General features: G+C 38.7%; 1 protein-coding gene across 3 annotated transcripts; it reads left to right on the forward strand.

Annotated features, from left to right (window-relative positions):
- The first annotated feature begins 279 nt into the window (after window positions 1-279).
- Window positions 280-20,420, forward strand: LOC110375072 (uncharacterized protein). 3 transcript variants are annotated; one of them, XM_064037950.1, is made up of 19 exons: window positions 280-514; window positions 1,133-1,304; window positions 1,583-1,710; window positions 1,909-1,997; window positions 2,487-2,585; window positions 2,717-2,863; window positions 4,240-4,373; window positions 6,592-6,706; window positions 7,046-7,141; window positions 8,223-8,313; window positions 8,687-8,832; window positions 9,684-9,804; window positions 10,406-10,504; window positions 12,924-13,040; window positions 14,287-14,488; window positions 15,617-15,748; window positions 16,264-16,635; window positions 16,914-17,507; window positions 17,833-20,420. In XM_064037950.1, exons 1-19 carry the CDS (start codon window positions 447-449, stop codon window positions 17,971-17,973), a joined length of 3,063 nt encoding a protein of 1,020 aa, XP_063894020.1. In that variant the 5' UTR covers window positions 280-446; the 3' UTR covers window positions 17,974-20,420. The 3 variants fall into 3 exon arrangements, with proteins under 3 accessions (XP_063894020.1, XP_063894019.1, XP_063894021.1); XM_064037949.1 differs by having other exon boundaries at window positions 281-514; window positions 1,130-1,304; XM_064037951.1 differs by lacking the exon at window positions 10,406-10,504 and having other exon boundaries at window positions 281-514; window positions 1,130-1,304.
- The last annotated feature ends 236 nt before the right edge of the window (window positions 20,421-20,656 follow it).

Raw genomic sequence — 20,656 nt, forward strand, 5'->3', positions numbered from 1 at the left:
GTATCTATGTTTGTTTGTATCGCATTCTTTGCTATGAACATAGGCTATGTTTAACCGGGTACGTGAAGAAGTTTCCTTGGGACGCGGGTGAAACCGCGTGGGACAAGTACCGATTTGTAAAATCGTTTACCTATCTACCACCGTTTCTTTTTGAAAAACGCGCTGCTGCGAAAGTTGAAGGAAGTCGCCAACGTTGTAAAAAGACGAGGCTAAAGCTGGCAAGTATTTTCAGCTGTCACTTGTCATAAACGATGTCAATGTCTCTACAGTGTCAGGTGTCGGTTGTCATTTTGTCACAAAACTACATTAGTGTCAAATGAGTTGAATGATTTGGGTTCTAACTTTCATAGTTTCTATAAAAAAATAACATTTCAGTTGTTGATAATGTAAAAATTTTTACGTTATATTGTGGTTTATGTGTACTGCTACATCTTTTCCGGTTCACAATGGCAGACAGCAGTGATTCCGAGGAGTTCTACGATGCTGAAGAGTTCACACCCATTAAAGGTTCAAAGTAAGTGGTGAAAAACTGTAACAATTACTATGATTTACTATAGTTTGATCTTATAAGAGCCTTTAATTGTACACTAGATGGAGCAGAAATTATAAAAGTGTATGGTATAGGTTTGTTTACAAAAAGGCGGCGGTGGTTGTCTATTTTGAAATATGATTGTATGATTCGAACAGATGTTTCAATATTCTATTGATATGCGTCCTTGGCGGTCGCGACTGCTAAAGCGAGCAAAAAACCGTCATCCATTGGTGCGAGACTCGGTCGTTAGACTAGAACAATAAGTTAATAGACCACATCATGATTAGCCAATAAGTTGATGGTTTACATATTAATTATGATTTTGTTCCACTTATGGATGCATTGACAATGTTTTCACATACATATTTATGTTAGCAGACTGAACAAGTGTGTATGTTGTTAGAATGTAATCAAAACATTCATTCTTTTTATTGCATTGTTAGATAATATATTTTTAAATTGGATCAAATTCTCAGAGTTTATAGTGGTGTGTATCTTTGTCACTGCAGCTGGTATTAAGAATATTACTGAAGGGCAAATAGTAAAGCTACAGACATAATATAACCAGTGCTTTAAGTGGATGAACATTGCTTTCAGAAGATCTTCACTATGTAAGAATATCAGTGTGTCGGAGAGTGGGGATGCCCCTGACAAGGACAAGCCGTCGGTGGCTAAGACTGAGTCTGCACCCTCAGTGTCCACAGCAGGAACTTCCAGTACACAAGCCACAGAAGCTGCAGCCGTAGAGGATGACAGAACTACCGTGAAAAGTGTGAGTAAAATTTTTTTATACTGTTCAGTGCTATGTATAATTTTATATTTAGATTCTGAAGCTTAAAATAATTCAGGCGTTCATATTAAGGTTACACTTTAAATCTGGAAATACTGAATTTGATGAAAGTAAGCAAAATCCTGTTTGAAAATTGAAAGTTACCTTTGTCTGGGTTAATGGAGTTTCCTCAACATAATGACAAAATCTTGAGACTTTGGGAAATGATATAGAAGATATAAATAAAATATAAGATGTAAGTAGGTCTTCGTATTTTATAGGTGGTCCAAGGTAGAAGAAGGTTCCAGGAGTTGAGACGCTGCATGCAAACAGAAGAGGAAGATGAAGGAGTCATCGATGCCACTGGATCCGTAGACCAGCAGACATTCACTTCTGAACACCCATTCAAGTAAGTAACGAAATATTGTTAGACATTTCAATAGTATTTTTTTTAAACAGTAATAAATATGAAAGTGCAATATAATAATAACTAACTGCCATGGGTTTTACCCTCATTTTCTGTATGGAGATAACTTAAAAACTAGGCTGCTTATGACATAGGTAGTGTTACCAAACCATGAAGTCTCAAGCAATAGTATGTTTCCAGGATAATTGCTCACGACACAATGAGTCTGCAGAGTATGACGTCACTCGGCAGGATCGGCAGGATACTCAGCGGCGCCTCGGAGTCTCACTGTAAGTCATTTATTGATCTATAGTCTGTTTTTTAATCTCGTAGACTAAATTGACACTTGCAAAATGTCAAACTTCCAAATAATTTTGCTAGCTCTGTGGTGCAGTGTTGTACTTACGATACCGGTTCGTCGAATCGTAACTTTTTACAATAAGTTATCCTGAAATAATGGGCTTATCCTTGATGATTACGCATGGCTTTGCGTGGTCAGATATCCCTGGCAGTTTGTAGCACGTCGTACAGCCAAGTGTATGTACGTGAATTTTAAATATAAAACTTTGAATGAATATTAAATTCGTCTTTTATAGATAAAAAGTTACGATTCAACGAACCGGTATCGTAAGTACAACACTGCACCACAGAGCTAGCAAAATTATTTGGAAGTTTGACATTTTGCAAGTGTCAATTTAGTCTACGAGATTAAAAAACAGACTATAGTAGGGATTAAATACGCACCCAAAGCTAAATATATCTGTTTGTTTGTTGCACAGCGAATATCCGTGATACCGCGGCGGTACCATCGGTGTCGTCGAGGGAGCCCTCCACTATATCCGACGAACAACTCGCGCCCGATGCCAGAACTCAGAACGGTGAGTAGAATGTTATATATTATATATAAAAGAGATGCACAAACACACATTCAATGAACTAGCGATGTAATAATTTTTATGAGTAAATGTTTTAAATCTGTTTCTATACTCATCAAATTGACTTTATACAGTGCTAGCGATGGCCGAGCCGGACGTGATCGCCAGCACGAAAGCGAATAGTTTGAAGCACAGCCGTGGGGGCGGCGCCATCGTCGCCGTCAGCGGGTCCTGCGCCCCGCCCGCCGGGCCCCAAGCGCCGCCGCGACGACGCAAGCGCAGTACGTACCGACACATACAGCCTGCAGCACAGCCGCCGGGCCCCAAGCGCCGCCGCGACGACGCAAGCGCAGTACGTACCGACATACAGCCTGCAGCACAGCCGCCGGCCCCAAGCGCCGCCGCGACGACGCAAGCGCAGTACGTACCGACATACAGCCTGCAGCACAGCCGCCGGGCCCCAAGCGCCGCCGCGACGACGCAAGCGCAGTACGTACCGACACATACAGCCTGCAGCACAGCCGCCGGGCCCCAAGCGCCGCCGCGACGACGCAAGCGCAGTACGTACCGACACATACAGCCTGCAGCACAGCCGCCGGCCCCAAGCGCCGCCGCGACGACGCAAGCGCAGTACGTACCGACACATACAGCCTGCAGCACAGCCGCCGGGCCCCAAGCGCCGCCGCGACGACGCAAGCGCAGTACGTACCGACACATACAGCCTGCAGCACAGCCGCCGGGCCCCAAGCGCCGCCGCGACGACGCAAGCGCAGTACGTACCGACACATACAGCCTGCAGCACAGCCGCCGGGCCCCAAGCGCCGCCGCGACGACGCAAGCGCAGTACGTACCGACACATACAGTAGTTACAGCTGCCTTGTTTCGCCCTCACTAGTTGCTAACTAAGGGCAAGAGCTTAGAAAGGAGCTACTAGACGAAATCAGGTCTACTCTGCCACCTACAGCTATGTATGTAGTACATACGCAGTATCTACACGTCTCTTTAAAAGTAAGGTAAATAAGACATGTGCTGTGGGATTGTTCGGTCTTGGTATATATACAAAGGGCTCATAAAATCTGACACTATCACGCTGCACCCACATCGATATTCCCCACATCTGATGATTTCCCACCAAAAAAAAAGGTAAATAAGTCATTTAAATAAAACTACTTTTACGGATTTTATCGCGGTTATATTACATTATTTAATCCCGCGACGTTTCGGATCCTTTACAGCATCCATGGTCACGGGCAGACTAAGGTGTTGGTCGTCTTGATATATTAGTTACAAACAGCTACCCTACATTTTGTTGATTATTATTGACAATCCGATTCACGCAAAACGAGCTCACTGTATCCTTGGGTCGAGCAGTTGTAGGCTTGGATTTTGATTTAATAGTTTCTATGATGGGATTCCAAACAGGTGGTATGCACCAGCCATCTTCTCTATTGAAATTTGGATGTTTTTTTAATTTCAATAGCCTCGCGAATCATCCTAGGTAGGAATCGGTTTTCCGGAAAAAAAAACCGTAAAAATAAAAAGTAAAAGTAGTTTTATTTAAATGTCTAATATTCGCGTAAGTGTCAGAAATCAATAGGTAAATAAGTTCTTTCAATACAATTTTCCTGGTTCTAATTTAGTTATATGATGTGAACAGACAAGCTGCACGGTTCGCAGTCGCTGTCGACGACGGACGGCGACAACCTCAGCGTGTGCACGACGGACACGGACGAGTATCGATACATCGCGCGGCGACCAGACAAACCGCAGCTCGATTCTTTGATCGTTGAGGTGAGAAATTATCACGTAGAAATTTAATATTTAATGTTCAATAACTTTACTGTTGAAATGAGCTAGTTGATGGTATACCTACCTATAGGTAATTATTTAAATAAATAATAAATAAAATGTATAGTTGAAAATACTCTGGAAAAACACCCTTTTATAAATGCACGTAAAAATCATCACAAGACTTTTCTAGCTAGTCCAAACAGGTGTGATACGATGTTCCATCACGAAGTTAAAGTTTTACTTTAAATCTTAAGTATTTATCTTCATCATCAGTTTAGATTAATAGGACCATAACCATTCTGGACCATATTATTGTATTGTCATCAGAACTACATACAGCTGCCAATTTCAATGACACTACTATCATATGGAAGACGGTTAAATTAGTAATCTTAGATTCCTTAGAACTTTAAACTCAACTAATACAAGCGTGTAAAAAATGTGTATTTTAAAGAAATATCTTAACGGCTTGTGTTTAAACACCACCCAAAAAAGTACCTATTTTAGGTACTACCAAAAAAATTCTAAACGGTTACCAAAATGGATAAATGGTCACCAAATAACGTTTCCAAAAATATTATTAGATAAAACCATTTTTTCGTAATATTGACTACTAAAAAAATATATGGACGCCTTTAAAATACACTTTAGACCAAATATTATATATTGTCACTACTTAGATGTTACCAATTATGTAATACCATGACTCCTAATTTGGTCATTTTTGTTAGACTAAGGGCTGATTTTTCAATCATCAGTTAGCTTCTATCTGAGGAATAAATATGGCGGTTTGACATATTTTCTATATAAAAGCTGTCAAAACGTCAAACATATTCTTCAGATAAACGTTATTTGGCGATTGAGAAATCGGCTCTAAAAAAGCTAACGATCGCTAGAATATTTCCCAAATACCAATTAATATACTAGGGTTCCCAAACGTACGTCGCTTATTTATTGTTACACCGGCTTCCCACGGTGCGTGTTTTCGCGGACGCACGCCGACGGACGCCGCACCAGCACGCACGACGCACCGTGGGAATGGCCTCGTGCGTGGTCGTTTGCAACGTCTGCAGCGGTGCGCCGGTATCCGTCGCGAGGCGGTAACTTCAAAGGTGCGGACAGGGATTTTATGTTATTCGTTAATTTTCTACCGTGATCCCACTGCCATGTGTGACAAAACACAAAATAAATAAAATTAGATATAATATATCTAATTCAAATGTTAATGTAAGTGGATATAGACATATTAAGTCGTTAAACGACTTTTGTTGTATGCTGATATCCACCAGCGCCGTGGTTTCTTTTTACTTTTACTACTCGTAGATCGCATAATTTGGTACTTGTTAATTAATATCACAGCCGCTGCTGTAGCAACGACACGTTCTCTTTCACTTTGCATTTTGAAATGAAGTTATAAAAGATCTGCACAGACCGACACGCACCGGCACGCACCGTTGGAAGAGCCCTGTCCGTGTGCGTTGTCGTGCGTCAGCGTCGGCTGAAGTGCGTGAGGATCCGCAGAATCACGCACCGTGGGAACCAGGCTTTATATGAATTTGTGTGTAACTCAGTGCGTTTAAGATGTAAGCACGCAACATGCATGGCTTCTGTCACGGCTCCGGCGCTGCAGGGCTCCGGCGGTCCCATGCGAGCTTATCGTCGCAGATGGTTTTCACGCTCACCACCGCAGCTTCGGCTTGCTGGCCGGCTGTGCCGGCCAGCCTCAGCCGCGGCGGCGAGCCTTAAAACTACCTGCGCCTCAGCTCGCAGGCCGCCTCGCCCCTCCGCGCCTACGCGGTTTGGAATTGCACTCTAGGGGTAGGGCAGACAAGACTACGTGGAGTCGGTTTTGCAGCGATTCGTTTTCGTCACTAACTTTGATTTTTGGTAGTAATATTAATCTTTTAGTTGGATAGAATTTGGTGACCATTAATCTATTTTGGGAACCAAAAATAATATGTGTGCGAGATTTGCGATTTTTCTGATGTTATTTTATTTTTTTTGGATCATAATATTATATACTTTAGTGCCCTTTTTATAAAGTCAATTTATTTTTTTTGGAGTTGTTTATTTTATTTGGTGCCTCAGCTTAGAGTCTTAAAAAAATTTTTGGTGACCGCCTAAATTATACCCTATCTTAACATAGCATGTATTAACGTAAAGCTGAAGAGTTTGTTTGTTCGATTTTTCTAAAAAAATCCCTTCTGTATATGTTTAGCCGCCACCTCCAAGTGCAGTAAACCAGTCTATGGCGCTACCAAGCCCGGCGAGCACCATAGAGTCTTTGACCAGAGAGTTTCAAGACTCGCTCGAACTGTCACATTCTAAATACGGTATGTGTAACATAATGTTACGATTCTTATTTAACTTCTATTCGTTATAAGTAGTTTTTTTTATATAAATCTTATAGTTTATAAATAAGGATATATTCCGATTGCAAATTATAAAATGATTACTTTTGTCTATGGTTCCTTGGAAAATTTCTTGTGTTGTATTTATAGGTCTCTGATAAAGATAAATTTGGCCAATCTTTTCGATTGTATTTCTTGTACATATTTAAGATGATGTAGCAAGAAGAATTTAATGTTTTTTTTTTCTGAATACCTGTTAATTCATTCATATTAATATTAATGTGTAAATAAATAATGAAAATTATATGTTGTTTGTGACAGCGAGTGATAGAGGTTCCTTGAGCTTGCACGAGTCGCGAACCAGCGAGCGATCCGCCGATCTCTCGATACACGCCGCCACTGAAAACAAATATAAAGGTAAGTCCACAAGATTCAACTAAGTAAAGATAAAATAAAAACTTTTACATCGTTTTGAATGTTGTGCACGTCTGTAATTTTCGTAGAAACTATATGTCTCTGTTTCGTGTCTCCATTAATGTTTGTGTCCAAAACGTTATCTATGCTTATGTTATAAAGCTGAAGAGTTTGTTTTTTACTTGAGAAGAACTAAGGAACTATTGGTCGCATAAAAAAAGAGTGTTAGATAACTTACTTCTTGAAAAAAAAAAACACTTTTTATCCCGGTACGCAAAGCAATTTCCAAGGGACCAACCGTTAGCGTAAGCTAGTATATTTGTCTATTGATAATTTGGCTTGAAATCTGACGGAAAGAGATTTGTTCCTCACAATTATAGCCAGTTGCACGTTGTGGCCGAAAAAAATATAATTTCTGATATTTGGCAGATAGCATGTATCCCGCAGTTTCACCAGCGTCCCGTAGGTGCTAGGTACCATGATATGATACTCGGAGAGAGTAGCTTTCCAACTGTGTTTATTTCAAATCGGTTCAGTAGTTTCAGAACCTTTAGGGTATAAACAAAAAAGATTTCCGTTTTATTATGTTTAGTGAAACTGGGCGTTAAGAGCGCCAATGATCTCAATTTTTCTCAGTAAATACAAAACGAATCAAAATAAAACTTGGTTACCTGAAAGGTCATGATAAAAACCTTATTTTGTTAGTTTTCAAAACATGATTAGGTAACTTTTTTAACAGAGAAAAATATATTAAACATACCTCTTTTTAAAAAGAGATTCACATATTATGGGCAAACGGGACCGATTTAAGTCTCTTAACTTTTTTCGTAGTTGAGTATAAACATACTCTTTAAAATTGTAGAAGGAATATTTATCAAATTATCATATCTAAATAATATAATTACAAAACCATTCTGTCGCTTACGTCTTTTAGTTATAAGCTAGCGCGCGTATTGTAATCCTCGCCCCGCTCAGACGCTCCGACCCCTCTTATCCTCATAGATGCGCGTGCCTGTTATGGAATTATTGTTTACAAAATTCGTCGCCTTGAAATGAATAATGTTATACCCTTGTGTGTTGTCAGAGGAGTGCGTGTGCCGCGGCGACGAGCGCAGCGTGCGCACGCACAGCGAGGGCCGCTCCGCGCCCAGCCAGAGCCGCGCCGCCGCCGCGCGGTACGTCCACACATACACAGTGTGTCCTACCTGATCACATTCAATCCTATCACATATACAATAACATATTCTAAGGCCAATTGTAAGAAAAAAATAACCTAATCCATTCAGTGGTTTAGCCACAGGACTCATTTTTCGTTTTAATAATTTACAACATAATGTATAAAGTATAAAAGACTATTAACTTTGTCCGAAACGATGGTTAAGTAGTGAAGGGTGGAGACGATTTAGGGGCCTGTCTTTTGTAAACTGACGCTCAAAAAGTGCTGTTTTGCAGCCACGTTTGATTAAACTATTTTTGATTTGGATTAAACCGGCACATGTTTAAGAGCACGTTTTATAATAAGGCGGATATTGGTTGCTTGGATGGTAGGCGCAGTAACTCGGAGTCGCTGGGCGGGCGGCGGCGGTCGCTGGGCGACGAGGCGGCGGCGCCGCTGCGGACGCGGACACGCTCGGGCCAGCAGCTCTCCGACATCGAGATACTCGAGCAGGTCACCGTGCTCAACCTCGACACCGGTAACTAATGCACTTATCAACCAAACATATTTACGACGAGTACAGGGAAATACTGGAATGGAACATCAGAATATTTTGAATAAACTAAAAATACAAAATGCATACTCATCATCCTCCGAGTTGGTACTCAGCCGCATGCGGTTAGACTGGTGTGCTTTTCAAGGAGCGACTGCCTATCTGACCTCCTCAACCCAATTTCCCGGGCAACCCAGTTACCCGGGCAACCCAATACCCATTGGTTAGACTTTCTGGCTTCTGACTACCCGTACGACTGCCGAAGATGTTCAATGACAGCCGGGACCTACAGTTTAAAGTTCCCTCCGAAACACAGTAAATCAAACTTAAGACTCGTACAGGGAAAAATGTCACACGATCACAATCGGTTTTGCTATTCCCGACAAAAATCGTAAAACCGCTGGAAGTCCTTAAATGACGTTCAATACACACCGATGACTGATGCGCTGTGAGGCTTTGGAACGCTCTGCCTCACAGTATACGTGACAGCACATCGTTAGATGTCTTCAAGAGACGAATTAAAGAACATTTCCTGTCAACATGACCTTATTTGTATGTATGTATTTATTTATTTATTATATTTTATGTTTTATTTATAGGTATATATTTTATGTTATGTAGTTTTATCTGTCTTTTGTTTAATGTTGTGCACTTTTTAATTTTCTCTTCCCTATCGCATCTCTCTATCGCTCTAAGGTTTGCTGTTAGAGAACCCAGTTCTGGGTTAAGCTCGCCTTTGTACATGTCTTCTCTGTGTTGTGTGTATTTTTATATGTTTTTGTGTACAATAAAGAATAATTAGTATTAATGACATAGACTTTATGTTTGACATACAGGTGAGCGCGTGCCGCTGAGCGTGGCGGAGCACAAGCTGCCGCAGTGCATCAACCCGCTCAGTCTGCACATCATGCGCCTCACCTCCGAGTACATCGGCCGCGCCAACGACGACAATACCAGGTAACATACACCGCTATAATCGTCATTTCATATACCGCACCATTACACCGTCAGCTATGTAGGTACCTTTAGTCACGACATAATGTACCAACAAACATAACACACTCCATACACCATCGTCCACGACTAGTGACGGATTATGCAGTTTCTCTAGGCTCTTAGCAAGAATAGCGCATGACCCGGGGTAGCAAGTAATAAGGCGGATTCCCTTTGGGTCCTAAAATGTTGTAAACCTCCTCAAGGGATACATACACCATCTTATACCCTGAATGAACAGTGAAAATGACAATTCTGGGTGCGGGCCGTAGGGTGAAATAAAATAATTACCTGGTAACTAATTCGTATTCGTATACTGTCAAATCGCAAAAGACAGCTTCATACGTTTTCATGCTACACCGTAGATCTATCATAATGCCGTCATAACACCATGCAACATGCATATAATAATATGTAATATCATATAATAATATCACGTGTTGCTTTAATTCATGGAAATATTTAGTTTTAAGAAGAAAATATATTATCTACTACTTTTCATCAAAAACATATGTATTATCTAGTATCTACGCAACAAAATGGAAATCAGAAATGTAATTTTCAGACTTGACGGCAAAAGCAAGCTGTCATGGCGTCGGCGTCTGTCCACTCTTAATCTGACGTGGATGTCAGAACACTCGTCTAATCTCAGTCTAGCGACTAGGTTGATTATTTCAATATTATACAAGTTTTTTGTGACTGCTTACAGTTGCTCGCTTGCGTCTAGGGTTGCCAGGCTAAAGAAATATGGTAGTTAGTTAGATCATGGTATTCATAATTCGATAGTTATTTAGCTAATTAAATGTAAAGTATAGTATGAATTGTAATTGTTTTATATTTGACTGAGGAAAGAGTAATATTTAGACATCTTATAGTTTTACTTATTCAACGGCCAACTTCATGTCTGGTACAAGTATAACAGTGAACTTTTGATAAAAATCTTGAAATCAAAAACCTTTTAATTAATGTCTGGCAATCTTAATTGAGTTTTATAGCTTGTACAATCATATTTTTTGCGCTTGAACATTTTGTGAGTGGAGTGACCACTAATTCCAAATTACTTTTCTATATGGCAATATGATCGAGTTTTTTTTTATAAAAATGTATTGATTTTTGGATATTTAAAAAGTTGCTGATGTAATATCAAAACTAAAACATTAACATCGATCTTAAATCATTAATACACTCTTACCGAGTCTAAAAAACCTACAGCCCTATATGAATTGATACAGTTAAAGATTGAAAAAAAAAATTGCCGAAAGTAATTGATTGAAAGGATCCGAAACGTCAAGATTAAATAATATTAATATCATCATCCTCATCCTCCGAGCCTTTTCCCAATCATGTTGGGGTCGGCTTCCAGTCTAACCGGATTCAGCTGAGTACCAGTGCTTTACAAGAAGCGACTGCCTATCTGACCTCCTCAACCCAGTTGCCCGGGCAACCCGATACCCCTTGGTTAGACTGGTGTCAGACTTACTGGCTTCTGACTACCCGTAACGACTGCCAAGGATGTTCAATGACAGCCGGGACCTACAGTTTAACGTGCCATCCGAAACACAGTCAATGGTGTCTAAGATATACATAGGCGTCGTCCTAATTGGCAGCGATCGCGCGATGGCGCGATGCGATTTTCATCTAAGACGTCGTCCCAATTGACAGCGATCGCACGATGACACGATGCGTTCTCGTCATGCGATGAGTTCAAACATACAGATTTCATCAGAGTGTCCTATTTGAACCTCGGAACCTCGCAAGTGAGATGAAAAACGCCATCGCGCGATCGCTGCCAATTAGGACAACGCCTTAGAAAGTACATACAAACTTAGAAAAGTTGCATTGGTACTTGCCTGACCTGGGATCGAACCCGCGCCCTCATACTTGAGAGGTTGGTCCTTTACCCACTAGGCCACCACGATAAATTATTATTAAATGATATTAATATAACCGCAATAAAATCCGTAAAAGTAGCATTATTTAAATTGTAATTGGCTTGTACTTATTTATTAACTACACATAGTTAACAGATGTATGCCTTGTGTCAGCTTCGTACTAAAAGTTCGGTGTTACCATACGTAGCTAAATACATTATCTATAATTAAGTATTAAGTTTTACCTTTGTGACGGTGTGAAATAATGCTTTTAGCAAATCCAATATATTTTTTTGTTTGTTTGTTTATACCCCTGAGGCATCGAAACTACTGGATCAAATATGTATTTTACCCACGAAAGGGAACAAGGTCCCAAGGGACACGAGTGAAACCGCAGAAAAACAGCTAGTTTTCAATAAAAGCAACGAATTCTGCACTATTTCCTTTGTGAAGAAATAACAAAGCGAGCAATGTGACAGCGATCGCCGTTATGTATGATACACTCACAATCACTAGGTTTGAGCCCACTAAAGTTTTGTTCATAACACAAACACGCTTCATGTTGTTTTTTCAACCAAGTTTAACATACATAAAACTAGTCTACCATTGGTTGTTATACATCGTATCGTAACATAAGCGATCATTGAGCAATTACTCAAAAATAATGTATTGTGTAATATTTCTATGGGCTCCTGAAATAAATAGAAAAATAAAACAGTTTTTTAATTCAGCGGATGCTACTATATTTTATTTTCATTCTATTCACATATGTATGATAATATAATGTTTAGTTTAATTGTATTTTCTTGCTCAAAAATCGCATAACGTTACAACAAATTTCCGGTGTTCTAAGAATCAATTTCGTTTACTTACGGACACAGTAGTTTTTTCTACTCATAGAACAAACGTCAAAAAGCTTCCGTCCTTAAGGTAAACGGATCATTTCCTTTTTTATAGGAATCGTGCTTTAGACCCGGTTTCACTGGTTACCGATAAAGGGTCAGTTAGTTAGCTGATAGTTAATGCTATCTGCCAGATAAAGGCTTCTTATAATTTCTGCCACAAATTGCTACTAAAGATATGTGGAACCAAATTTTACAGTTTTTCTGTCAGTTAAGTACCCGATAACTTATCAGTAACTGGTGAAACTGGTTATTAATGTTCGTTCCATGCTATATGCTTAAGGTTTATGGTATAATAACTGTAATTCAGGGAGACTGATGAAGAGAGTGAGAGCGTCTGCGCGGGCGGCGCCGAGGACGAAGCTAAAGAGATGAAGAGAGAGTCCACAGACAGACAGACTACTGGTATTAAGAGGAAGACAGAAAAGTAAGTGTTTTAATACTGATAAAATACGTTTTATATAGTGCATATGGCAGTAATGTAAACAAAAATAAGATTCCGACGAATTGTGGACCTCCTCCTTTTCTTGAAGTGGGTTAGTAAATTTTTAATTCAGAAGAAGAAACAACTTCTGAATCAATTTCTGTCATTGTTTTACGTGGGTATTTTTATAATTCATAAATAAATGTAACAAATTGAGTACGGCTAAGAATACATGGAATTTTTGTACGAAATGTCGCATTTAAAAAATGTTCTCTGAATTTTCAATCGTATTTTTAATAAGTCGTTAAATATTATATGTGTATAGAAAGCACATGTTTTTATATGATATGGAAGGAAAATACATATAAATGATCTCCAACTTTAGGATAACGCCGACACTGGTTAAAAGTCATTCGCAGGACAACATCAACAAGAAATTGACACACGATATGAACTTCAGGTGACAGTTTGCCGACTAACATAATCAACTAATAATACATAATAATTTATCTGTTCGTGTGTTCTGGATAACCTCTGGAACTGCTGAACCGATTCCAGAATTTACTAATAGAAACGCTACATGGTCTTGAGAAAGTAATAACTTTTTTGGTCAGAAAATTAGACAAAAACAGTTTTTCAAAACATGCTTTGATATTTTGTTTGTATTTACAACTAAATTGGCTTGTACATAATAAATTGCGTTTTCAATGTGTTGTTTCAAGAGTGTCTTTTAACAAATGTTTTTTTTGTAATTATTCGAGTGTTTTTACACATTAAGTTGGCGCTAAGCATAGATATCAATACATACATAGTAAAAAAATGAATGTGAAAAACACAATGTATAGTCGGCCCTACTCTTGCCTTGACACAATGACGAATTGACACTTAGATCTTTAATGCTGCCACATAAGTTTTCAAAACGTTAAAAATCAAATGTAAAATGTAGCAGAGCGTTACAAAAATACCTATAAAACCGATAGTGGTTTAAAAGCTGCAAATAATCATAAAATGATATTAAAACGTAATTTTTGTTACACCCATAAACTCTTCCTGACAATATCTGAATCAATGTAGTCTTTCGAAAGTCTCTGTTAATTTATTAATCGAAAGTTTTTATGTTAGTCGAGTTCGAGTGAGTTACGCATATTTTAGATCTCTTTAACATCATTGGCACATAGACTCCATTTTTTTGAACCGTACAATAGGTCATCGATGTAAAAAAGTACCCTAATAACAATACCCTATGCAGGTTAAAGCGTTTCTTCGGCAGTACAGTTAAGAAGACGGTTGATGCTGCTAAATCGTTAGCTCAGGAGGTGTCCCACGCTCGCCACAAAGAGGATGTGGCTGACATTGCTGATGACGTCAGAGGAGAACATAATATTAAACTTAAAGCATCCAACTCTCATAAAGGACCGTATGACTTCGATGGATGTGTTCGACATGTTCAAGTAAGTTGTAATTTTTAAAATATTATTATTATCAGTTTTTATTGCACATACAAAGTTATGCACCACGGAGAGAAAAAAATGCGAGAATAGCCTTAAGGCAGATAGGTCTGGCACCTTCTTGTACATCAAGTAACGTACTGTAGGCGTGATCAGTTACTAGAACTAAAGAGGCGTTCGGGTTCCCTGTCAAACCTAATCGGCTTTGAAATTGATGAGTAATTTTATTTCGAAAAAATAGTGGGCGGGTTCCAAAGAAGGGTAACATTCATCGTCTCCCGAACACCTGCATTTTAGTGACGCTACTTTCTTAGGAGATTTTGCGTTATGACATCTCTTCTAATCATTTTGTTCTCCATGGCTGTTACTTTGACTACTTACTTTACTTTGACAACCAGTATTACCAAAGGCCATTGGGTTGCCCAGGTAACTGGGTTGAGGAGGTCAAATAGGGCAGTTGCTCCTTGTAAGGCACTGGTGCTCAGTTGCATCCGGTTAGACTGGTAGCTGACCCCAACATAATTGGGAAACGGGTCGGGAGATAATGATGATAGTGACTTTGATTGACTATTTTTGTTGTGATAACGTCTTTAAAATCGTTTTAGTCGGGTGACATGTTCAGAAACTTGTGTCACACCAAAACCTCACGAGCGCGATCGCAGGTATAACGAGAGAGAGACGGACCGATTTCCCGTCTCATTTCGAGCGCTGCCAGTCATTCCGTGAAACTTGTCACGCGGAATCCTCACGAGCGGACGCTGGCATAGCGTTCGAGTGAGTGGACCGATCTTCCGTCTCTCTCACTCTAGCGGCATACAAACGAATGGAGATTTTCTCGTGCGGATAAATGTGTAAAAGTATGTTTGTATGAATGTATGTATGAAGAAAAATGTATATCATAGTCGAATAAGTAAACTTGTCATTTTACACCCGAAATTTATCATCAAAAGTGTGAATAAAACGATAGATGTAATTTAAAATTTGAAAAAAAAATATCTTCATTAATTCCTTACTTCCCAAAAACTTATATCACCAATAAGACGTTATCACGTAAACATCTCGATCGTAAATCTACTTTACAAACTACCAATTTTTCTTTTGTTGATTACTGTTTGCATCCTGTGACTATAGGAGATGGGCTCAGCGCACTGCGGCGCGGTGTGGTGCTGCAAGTTCAGCGTGTGCGGGCGCCTGCTGGCCACCGCCGGACAGGACAAGCTGCTGCGGGTCTGGGTCACTCGCGACGCATACCATATGTTCCAGGTAACATTGTACATATTTCTAAGAAGCTAGTCAAGTATTAGCATCAGAACTTAGAGCGTGTGCAAAATTTCATATAATTCGAAGACCGGGAACTGGGTCAAATTGATATTCGAAGATTTTCTTACATACATAGTTATAAGCGTGTTAATTTCACTTCTAGTGACATATTTATGTGTGAAGCAACTCCAAAAATTTGAATATGCATTCCATCCAAGAAATTTTTCGCACCAATAATATAACTGTTTTTTTATGAACTAGAACTAATTAACAGGTACGAGATCTAATTAATAGCCTAAGCAACCTCAACAATATCCGTCTTATCACAAAAAACTTTTAAACGTCAGTTTAAGACTTGTCTAAAAAATGACAGATTATGACGTTGACATATGGTTTATTTTGCAGCCACATTTTTTTTAAACCAGTTAAAACAGACGTTTAAGTTTTTGTAGTAAGGCCATATATATTAAGATTTAATCACTAAGCTCGAGTATAATTCGTCACATTTGTGTCCGCAGGACATGCGCACGAAGTACAACTTGGAGCAGAAGTCGTCCCCGACGCCGTCGCAGGAGTCGCTGTCGTCCCTGCCGGCCGCCCCCCCCGCCCCCGCGCCGCCCGCCGCGCCCTTCTGCGCCACGCCCTTCTGCGTCTACTCCGGACACTCCTCCGACCTGCTCGACGTCTCCTGGTCCAAGAACTACTTCATCCTGTCCAGCTCCATGGACAAGACGGTCCGCCTGTGGCACATCTCGCGAGGGGAGTGCCTGTGCACCTTCCAGCACATAGACTTTGTGACCGCCATTGTGTTCCATCCCAGAGACGATCGGTATTTCCTGTCCGGCAGTCTGGACGGAAAGCTGAGGCTCTGGAATATTCCTGATAAGAAGGTATGTAATTTTTGCTTTTGAAGTTTCTTGTTATTTGAATTTAAATAGGTTTAAATGGTTTCAGGACAATTTTCAAGTAGCTAGCTGTATAAATCTATCTATACTAAAATACAACGACTTATTCCAAAACGAATTGCTATTATATTAGGTAGTCCCACAAAATTGATTGACTGAAACCAAGGCTTAATTAGTATCTCAATTTCTTGTTATAACATATCGGTAATTATATTTAGAGTTCATATTTTTCCTGTATATTGATCAAGATTTATATTACCTAGGTCGCAGTATGGAACGAAGTAGACGGCAAAACGAAGCTGATAACAGCCGCGAATTTCTGCCAAAACGGCAAATTCGCCGTCGTAGGCACATACGACGGTCGTTGCATATTCTACACCACCGACCAGCTCAAATACCACACACAGATCGACGTACGATCGACGAGAGGGAAAAACTCCACGGGCCGAAAGATATCTGGTATCGAACCGATGCCGAACGACGACAAAATCCTCGTCACTTCAAACGACAGCAGGATTCGACTCTACGACCTTCGAGACTTAAACCTTTCTTGTAAATACAAAGGTTATGTGAACGTCTCCAGCCAAATTAAAGCATCATTTTCTCACGACGGGAAGTACATAGTTAGCGGGTCGGAAAACCAGTGCATCTACATTTGGAAGACTTACCACGATTACTCGAAGTTTACGTCAGTGAGGAGGGATAGGAACGACTTTTGGGAAGGGATAAAGGCGCATAATGCTTTGGTCACTTGTGCCGTGTTTGCTCCCAACCCGGACCATATGATCCGCATGATATGCGAGCGGGAGGAAGAAGCTAAACTTGCGAATAACGATGCTGATGATAAGGATGAAGTGGTAAGTTATACTCGTGTACACCGGTATTATAAATGTGTTTGCAGGGACTACATGTTCTAATTGAAAAATATATTTATTTGTCTGAGAGGCGTTGTTCGCTTTGCGGTTGTAGCTCTTGAAACCTGGATGTTTTTTCTATTAATACTAGTAATGCCTTCAAATCCAACTATTTTTCCTCAAAATTATTAATTTAATGTTGAGCTTATAACATGGCATCTCGTCATACAGACTTAAGTTAAATACTTGCTGAATGTGACTTATAGAAAGAAGTTCCTTCTTCTTTACACAATACTTATATATTAATATAATTACTTTTGTATTACAGAAAGGTGCAGAAGGCGGCATGGTGGCATCTTCTCAAACTGGTCACGTGCTTGTCAGCGCCGACTTCAACGGTTGCATCAAAGTGTTCGTACACAAAGCCAAGCCCAAGCACAGCTCGCTCCCCGCCTCCGCCCTCGCCTGAGCTGCCACCGAGCCCCACGGGCCACCGGCACCTTACAGACGTATATCGCCGACTATTCGTCAAATACTTCCAGTAATTGTTATTTTCATGTGCTTTTTACTAAAGAAAGTTGGTGCCAGAATTTCAGCATGTTGACTGATAAGGTTAATTTGCCTAATTTTGTGGTCTTGTTTGCTGAAACCCTCTTGGTTACCCAACATTTTAGGCTCCCCCAAATGTGATCTAGATAGCCAGTTATCATAAAAAGATTAAAAATATATATCACTCGGCAAATTGCTTACGGAACACGTATCGATAGTTCCGCGAGTCCAACTCGCACTTGACCGATTTTGTATTATATGAAAAAATCACAATAGTCGTATCGACTATCGGTAAAACTTATCTATTTATGGAATTGATAGACAATATAGTGTATTAAAAAATCATTTATTAGACAATTATCATGAAATGTAAGGCTTAGCTAAAATCGTATAGAAACCCACGTCGTGACGGTAGTTTATCTGTACCACAAAGATATAACAAAGAGGAAACCTAAGGGCCCCGAAAATACTGAAAATACATGTATTTGAAAAATTAATTCAATTGGAAAGCTACACTCGTCTATATGTATTAGACAGACATATGTGAGAAGTATAAAATGGAAGCCTCGTCCATCATTATAGCGTCCCTCTCTATCTATCTTTCTATATCTGTAGCGTAAAAAAAATATTTAAACGTTGAAAGCATACTTTAAAATTCACAGTTACTACGAGTGTTTCGTGAAACGATTTCCTCAAAATCTACTCAAAAGTTCAACTCTGTTGGTAACAGTTTAGCTAGGTATTAGGAATTAAAGCCAAATTATCATTACGAAATTTCTAGAAGTAAAGACAACGCTAGCAAACTTCATGAAATCAAACGAAAGATATGAAATATCATTATATAAAAAAAAAAAAATAAGAATTTTAAATGCAACTTGTATTTTTTTTGATTATCACAAAAATAGCATTGTTTCGAAATATAAATTAACTACTGAACGAAGGAAGTATGTAAATGCATGAAAAATATCTTTAGTTCGATAAATATTTGTGCAATTTATTTAATACTTTATTATATAGTCATTATGTCGTCAATAAATATGGGTATACAATGGGTCGCTCGGTATTAAAAATGTCTTTAGTTTAATAAGTATGGTTGACTTATATTTTTGTGCAGGCTCCCAATATTACACATCATTGTAAAACTGTAACAGTAACTAGCAGCATGATAACTACTGAAATAACGCAGCTTGCTCTACCATATTGTATTCATCATCATTAGTCATCCAAATGTCACCACCAGTTCGATTAGAGTTAACGTGATATTAAATTTAGTGATTATAAGTTACTAAGACTCATCACAATCTTAATGCCGTTCTTATAATCTATCTGTCTGTTCTATCGCTCACTACAGATAGGTATTTGTTATAACTTGTATGGGTGGGATAATGTTATAATTTTATCTCTAGTTAGCAAATTATTTGACCTAATTTGAATATAATTGTAGCAATTATAAATAATAAAATACTTTGATTTGAGAAAAAAGCATAGAAGGTTATCTACTGACTAACAATAATCGTGTATATTATAAAGTCGTATATAGAGGCTTAAAATCATGAGTTTCAACAACTCCTATTTATTTGACTATAATTTATAACAAAAAGCAAAACTCCTGCAATAGACTTTTTATCCGTCACATCCTATTTAAAAATATATGAAGAAACTTGATTGTAAATTGAATCTTATCGTCATTCAATTAGGTTCATTATGCAATATTGTGTATAAAACGTCAAACGTGTGCTTTTAATTTTATTTGTAAATTTTAAGACTAAGTATCCTCTTAAGTTCGTATCTATGACATAAATTGACTTCACTAAGCAGCTAAAATTCGAGTCAAATGTAGAACCGTTGCAATATTGTAGTGTAGAGGAAACAAAACTTAAGGTATTGGTAAGCCATTAATTTTACTCTGCATGATTGGATATCTTGACTGCTCTGTTTTTGTGAAGTAGATCCAATGTGCATGAACAACATTTGACAGTCTATTTTATTATTGTATTATCTCGCAGTGGAGACTTTTATCATTGTTTTCCTATCCTGATTTCTGGCCTACCTTATATCTCTGTTGCTTGTCTGATCCTTCATTCATCACTAATAGATACTTACGCAAACCTAAGTTATATATCTCTCTATATTTAAATATACTCATAACAAATATTTATTGTATTGTACATTTTAGGCTGTGTTTTCTTTTATTTTAAAAGAATAAACAAAATTATTATCGTTTAGCTCTTGCCTTATGTGAATGAAGTTTTTTTATGTAATAAGTGTACATTTAGTGTTTGTATAAAGATCATGATGCCATCATAATTAAATTGGAATATATTTTTAAATCGCATTTACCTTCATAAATAAATAATCGTTACATAAGTTTGGTTTTATTTAAGTATCAAAATACATGACTGCAAATAACCTTTTGGGCTTATAATCCCCCTTATACAGGGTTACTTGTAATTCGAAATATATCCGGAAGGACCTGATAGAAGGGCCCAAGGAGCTAAACGAAAGGCCCAAGGGCACTGATAGATCGGTATCCAGATATACAAAGAATTACAAGTAACTCCGAATAATAAAGTGAAATTTTCAGATGTGTGTATGGAAAATAA

This window comes from Helicoverpa armigera, chromosome 14 (assembly GCF_030705265.1).
Source record: "Helicoverpa armigera isolate CAAS_96S chromosome 14, ASM3070526v1, whole genome shotgun sequence".
Taxonomy (NCBI): Eukaryota; Metazoa; Arthropoda; class Insecta; order Lepidoptera; family Noctuidae; genus Helicoverpa; species Helicoverpa armigera.